This window comes from Strix aluco, chromosome 9, assembly GCF_031877795.1.
Source record: "Strix aluco isolate bStrAlu1 chromosome 9, bStrAlu1.hap1, whole genome shotgun sequence".
NCBI lineage: Eukaryota > Metazoa > Chordata > Aves > Strigiformes > Strigidae > Strix > Strix aluco.
Genome location: NC_133939.1, coordinates 23,759,938 through 23,766,877, shown reverse-complemented (window position 1 = coordinate 23,766,877; position 6,940 = coordinate 23,759,938). Strand labels below are relative to the sequence as shown.

Sequence of the window (6,940 nt, the reverse complement as noted above, 5' to 3'; positions counted from 1 at the left end):
AGCAAGCCTCTGCACTGTAGATCTCCTGGGTCAGCTTTCGTTAAGGACAAATTGTACTAACTGGGGCATCATCACTCTCTACAGAATCATCGATAAATTCCTCCTAAATTATTATTCTGTTACAGCTGCCCTGTGCTGACATCAGGGAACCAGAGATGTTGCACAGACTTCCATTAAATCACGTCCCTACAAGGTAGGGAACACGAACTTTATGAATATCTGAGATCACGAGTTCCTAGAGAATTACAGAACCTGGTTGTTATAGCATGAGGATAACTAAGCTTCCAAGGGAAGCTTCGGGCAGTAATGGCATAAGGCACCTACCTGGAATGCCGTCTCCTGCTCAGAGGACAGAGGTGGGCATCGCTGCCATGTGAGCCGAACATCTACGTACCGCAACACCACTGTCCGGCTCCTGCAGCGCAGGGTGGCCGTACTCTAGACGGGAGCATTTGCGCTAATGACATTTCCAGACACACAAATCTTCTCCATCACGTTATTTAGTACAAGCAGTCTGTCTCAAACCCATGGAATTGCTTCAATATTGCTTTCTTAAAATTCAAACGATGACAGGGAAATCCCAAAGTGCGCTCAGACTCCAGGTGAAAGGAATCCAGGACTGGTTTTACACTTGTAAAATGCAGTCCCTCCTCTGTTTTCAATCCATTATGTATGCTTTTCAACAGCAAGTCTCAACATATTAAAATAAATTGATTTTGATAACATTACTGAAATAAGAAAGCTATTAGTTTTGAACATACTGTAGCAAATAAATAGTCTGCCTGAAAAAGCAGTAATTTCAACATAAAGTTTTAGCGACATTGAAAATAAACCATCTGGGTTCGCTCTCTTAGATTGTGACACGACCCACAATTCTAAAGGAATTAAAACATCATTATGTATAGATGGATGCATGTTAATTCATGTGTAAATCTAAATGGTTTCATATATCTGAAATACAGTAACACAAATAACATTCCTTTCCGCAACCAAACTGAATCACTCCGTAAGAACGGATCTCTCTGGCGTGGGATTGCATTACCACACAGGAGCCAGCTCCCACGCCTCCAAAGTCTTCTAAGCAGCTGGAGCATAGCTGTGCATGTCACTAGACTCAGTCTCTCTTCCATGAGCGTATGGGTGAGGAGAAGCTGAAGCACGGCAAACGCACACGTGAGAAAGCAGTTTGTCTAAATCAAACGCGCAGCGGTAAGCGGTGGCAGAGGACAGCTTCACCGTTTGCAGCACTGTATGTTCATAAAGAATATGTAGCTGTACAATGTATTGCCTCCCACTGCTTCTTACATACTGCCTTACGTGAAAATGGGCCAAAATTAATATTAAAAATAGTGTTTCAGTCTATCACTTCCCCAACATAATCATCTGTAAATCTTCTGTACCAAGCATTTAAAATTACATTCAGCCAAGGTAATATCAAAATATATTTTATTCTGGACCTCTTTCAGATCTGATTCAAATTACAGTTGTCAAAGCAATACAATGCAAAGGGAAACTGCAACAGAAAATGTGCCTAGAAGGGATATAAGGGCCTTGGGGACAAATCATTGTGATGTAGAACCAAAATACATCATAAAGTGTAATTAACATGGTCCAGGACAGTATAGAACATCTATATCAGTCTTCTTTAGACAATAATCATGAAAACTGAACAATAAAAGTCCTTTAAACAAGTACAAAAAACTGTCATGGGCTGGTTTACACTTTTACAACAGTTGTAATTTAACTGGATAACTGAAGAAATGATGCAGACATTTTAATCCAGTGCTATAGGTAGGCTCACAGAATTAGACCCAAAGGATTTGTAACTCCAAATGAAACCATTACAACTACAATGTCAATGTCAGGAGAGAGAGAAAATTACTTCTGTATTCTAGAATTACTGTTCTGCACACTGCAGTCTGTTGAGGACAAGATTGCAAAGTACACTGGACTAGCAACAACATGCAGACTGTTTTCTTGTATTTACCCACAAATGTCAAAAAACATTATGAAGTAAAAATGAATGATTATTTAAAAAAGAAAACAAAACAAAAACATGCCTCAAGTTATTGTCAAGCTTCAAACTTAAAGGCAGAGAAAGCGAATTATGTACTCAAAACTACTGATCTGAAGCACTATTAACACTAAATCTGCAATCCACAAGAAATGGCAGATTTTCCTGGTTCGTCTGCCTTCCATCAGACTGACAGTGAAGACAGTCACACTTTCACAGAACGTGGTATTTCAGAGCTTTCTCTAGAGGGAGAAGTGAAGGCTGATCCACAGCTCTCTCCCTACGGAAAATGTCAGGGATCCTGATGGAGATTTACTGCTGTCTCCCGAAGCCATATTTGCTTCTAACATGCCACAATGTTGCTTCTGCTTTCTTCAGACTTCTGGAGAGTGTGAAACTGATCCCACTGGGGAACGGCTCTACAGGACTTTGTGAAGGGAGAAGCTATCACGCTTGTCAATGAGAAAGGAACACTGGGCTAAATCTGGCAGGCCCTGCTCTGGCAAAACCCTGCCGAAGCCAAGGGGAGTCTTAGCTCAAGTCAGATGTGGCTCGTTTTACCTACGCGGCACGCTGTACGGCACGACCCAGACCCAACGCCTCCAACGCTTATTCTGGCAAGGTTTTCTCATGAAGTGAAAGACAATGGGATTTCTGGTTAAGTAAAGATTGGAAAAATCAGGTCCCAAGGCTCCTCTTTGCTAAACAGACAAAAACATACAACCTTTTATTTACAAGCTGAAAAACCCAGTTTGCGATTTTAATGAAATTCCTTCATTCAGCAGAACCGAAATGCATCAGCTGATTGCTAAGACTGCTCCGCAGGCAAACTGGCGCAACCGCCCTGTGCCACCTACTAACCTTCCTAAACACAAAGAACATTTCAAAGGTACAGTGTCCCATTAAATACCCTAGCATGAGGTAAGCAGTGTAAGGAAAAAGGAGTGCTTTTTAAAATGAAAATTAATTAAAATTGGTAGAAATCTTTGGCCTTTCTCTCAAGATGCATTAAAGTGTCATGAAATCAAGAAACATGCTTCAAAATGCCATGTCATTCTGACTCTGGTAACTATTACCTCCCTCCACCCAACCCAGAAAAAGAGGCACTTTTAGTGTTTCATATAAGATTTCCAATCATCTAGTAGACACGCTAAATAACCCTGCACAATTGTAGTCCCAGAATAAACTGAGTTTATCAACATTACAAAGAGTCTAAAAAAGCTTTTATGAGGACCTAGATATTCTCTTAACTACACTAAAAAGTCCACTGGTTGGGAATCTTTACATCAATTTAAAAATGCAGGAAAAGGTAAAGTAAAAATAGGAAAAGAGGAACTCTACAGAAACCTGGACCTAATTATGCAGAAACGAGAAACGGGATTCTGAGATGGATGCATAGAAAGACAGCCAACTCAAGAGCAGTTCATTTCTTATTCCATCATTAATTCTGAGCCCGGTTTTTCCCCTTCCTTTTATCCCCTGTTTGGATATTTGCCCATTAACTTGTTGAACTGGAAAAAATAGGAACTGTAATGTATGCAAAGGCTTATGCACATGTTTGCCTTTACACTTGGAAAACAGGCGCAACAGAATTACTCGGTATGTAAGACTAAGCATGTGCATATGTTTAGACAAAGTTAGGGTCTTACTGACATTTGGCATACTCAATTTAAAGGAACAATTTGGACAGTCTACCTCACTATTGAATACGAGGTCTTTGTGCTATAAAAGATAATAATTAATGTCATGGTTCTCTTTTTTTTTTTTTTCTTTTTGCTTCACATAATCACAGAACCTAGCACACCTTGCATGCATGCATTTAACAGTGTATAAAACAAGAGGCGAGAAGAGGTGTGAGCAGGAGCAGCACTGTGGCATGCTAGTAAAGGACAACAATAAAATATCTATTGGCCAGATCCTTTGCTAGTGGAAGCTGGCGTCATTCCACTACAGTGGGGCACTGCTGATTAACACCAGGTTGGGGGTCTCAGCCTGCACGTCCAGAGCACTCAAGTCAACAGATCTGACGTTCCTGCCGGACTGTGCTTCAAGCACCTGAAAACCCTGGACCTGTGATACTGAAGCTCTGTTTTATCTATTTCTGAATATGTGATACTATGCTTAAGCAACTAGAATTACAACCAAAACAGCTGATGATTGAGAAAGAGGAAAATGGCAATACCCTAAAACATGGCTGTGTGATTTTGCAGCTATGTCACAGAATTCCACCACAATTGTTTAGATTGGCTGAAAGAATCATCCAATAACTTTTATGAAAATGAATAAACTGTCCATATTAAAATACAAAAGTACTATCAAGAATCACTTCTGACTTTCAGGTTTAAATTCAGTGCAATTGACAAATGCATTGCTAAACGAAAAATGCAGCTTAAACATACTCAAAACATTTGTGTCTATTCCTGGGAGCACAGTTTAAAATTATTGCACAGAATTTTTTTTTATTTTTATTTTTTTTTTCATTAAATGACAGAGGTCAGCCACAGTCATGGACCTCCAGCAATAAAAGCAGTATTTCAAGTGCCAGACACTCAATATATTAGGTTTCCTACATATTGTAACTCACAGGGTAATTGCTCTAAACATTTGTAATATGTTCCAAAACCCTAAAAATAGCTGGCACCGAACCACCATGGATGACTGTCTTTATGGATATGACTTTTTGTTGGTTTTAAATGCTGTGTATGATAGTATTATAATCCTGGGGTATATATATATAAAGAATGTATTGATGACTTCTCTTTACCACTGGCAAATTGCTACCCTACCTTAGCCAAACTCAGACTTGCTTCAAGTCGTGTTTATTCCATGTAAATAGCAGAAATCAATGCCTAAAGAACAATGGTTAAAATGTCAAAGCTGCATTATCTCAATTAAATCAATTTATACCTAACTTGGAGGGGAAAAAAACAAACCGAACCAAAACAAAATAGGTTGGAGACTAGCAATCAGAAGCCACAAAATTATTTGTGATTGAAATAGTGTTATAAAACTGATAACTTTGCAAAGCTCTGTAATATAAACCATTTCTTAAGTAAAACGCCTGTGACATAAATTTGACAACCTCTCTTTTTATAAATTTACACTCTTGGAATCTTATGCAAGACATGATGCAACCTTTTCGACTACACATACGCGTAAACACAACCTCATGCTATCATTTACAAATAAAATCACTATCAGTATACTTTTAATCACATGAGCAGAAAAAGGTTTGCCATATACATCTGTCATTGTAAGAAAAATACTTGATATTGTAAACAGAGTAAAAGACACTATATAGTAGTGATTATTAAAAAAATAGCAGCTTACATCTACCCTATATTTGGAAAAAAATGTAGTCACAAGATACAATAAACTGCAGGACTGGAGCAGCAGGGGAATTAGTGCAAGTATTCATCTTTTAAATAAGCTGAATCACTGCTATTAAAATAAACTTGAAGCAAGTCCTCTGTTTAAGTTTTTTTAAATCTAAGGTAGTAAACATTTTGCCTCTTAATGGCAGTGTTATCAAATATATGCCAAAGATTTTATTTTAATAAAGAAAAATTACATGAGATACTTTTAATACTGGAGTTTGGTTACAATTATACATCTAAGCTCCTACAAATAATGATGGGCAACTCTCAAAGAAGCTGTGGCATGAACCCTTGTCCAGAAAGATCTTAACCTCTTAAAAAACAATCCCCCAGCTATACTTTGCTCCTTTTCACAATAGTGCACAATTTAACCATATTTTAGCTATGGTCTTAAAGCAACAGAAGATGCATCTTTTCCTCTTTTTTTATCTTTTTTTTTTTTTTTTTTTTTTTGCATCCCTGTATTTTTCTTCTCCGTATTTTTGTGCCCTTCTATTCTTAAGTTTGGCAGAATTATGTCCCAAATAAGAAACTACTGCATTTCAGCCATGTCACCAGAAAATAAAACATAGCATTATACCCATTACTGTCATACTTCGTAGATGAGCAGGACGTGAAATATCACACCTCAAAGAAGGTGGTTTTTTTTCTTCTCTCTCCATAATCCCTTTTCCACCCTCCCTCTGTTCACAAAATTGTGCTCTGGGAGCCACAAAATGTACCAAACATTATCAGGTTCAATCTACCTCTTCAAAGAATGCATTAAAACATGTTTCAAAGAAACTTTTTTTTCCAAGGTGAAAAAAATATAAACAAGAAACTAATTCACTCCCTTACTTCATGCATCCATAAACTTAACCAAAACAAAACAGAAAACCCAATGTTTAAAATCAAAGAAAAAACTACTGCTGCAGATTTCAAGTCCATTCTCTGTACACACAAACTGCTCAACTACTGAGAAGGAAAACAAAAATACCCCGCAATCCATTGTCATAATGGATTTAAAGGGGGGAAGGGGTAATGAAGGCTGCCATTAGTATCTTCTGAATTTGGTATGTATATGGGTCTGCTCTTGTATATGGTATATTTCTCTCTCTCTCGCTCTCTCTTCTGTTTTTCATATCCAAAACCTTTAAGTGTTATTTTGGGGCACAGCAGATTCCAGCACTTGGTGAACAGGATTCACAAGCTGTGACAAAACTCTGTCATCCTCTTCAGGGTGTAATTTTTTTTTTTTTTTTCTCTTTTTTTATATACAGTATATGTATATATTTCTTTTACGTTTGGCTGTAGTGGACTGGCCATGGTTCAATTGGGACTATAGCAGTACATGGGTCAGGGACAGTCATTTTGGCTATGTACACATTCATAGTCGGTCCATGGCTTCCAACTAGTAGCGCTATTTCCGTAGGTCTAATACACAAACCTGCAAGAAAAAGAAATCCATATACAGAAATTGCACATTGCACAATACTACACGTTTATACAATTCTGTGTTAAGTATCCGAGCAAAACCTATGAGACAGATTGTGTAAGCTTAATCTTATAT

General features: G+C 37.9%; 1 protein-coding gene across 8 annotated transcripts in view; it reads right to left on the bottom strand.

The window, feature by feature from the left end:
- Nucleotides 1-1,429: 1,429 nt before the first annotated feature.
- The window catches only part of TBL1XR1 (TBL1X/Y related 1), a 119,152-nt gene continuing 113,641 nt past the window's right edge, over nt 1,430-6,940 (bottom strand). For all 8 annotated transcript variants that reach the window (XM_074834246.1, XM_074834247.1, XM_074834244.1 and 5 more), the window contains one exon: nt 1,430-6,817. In XM_074834246.1, the coding sequence (XP_074690347.1) occupies nt 6,791-6,817 (27 nt within the window). In that variant the 3' untranslated portion in view covers nt 1,430-6,790. The remainder of the gene's footprint in view (nt 6,818-6,940) is intronic.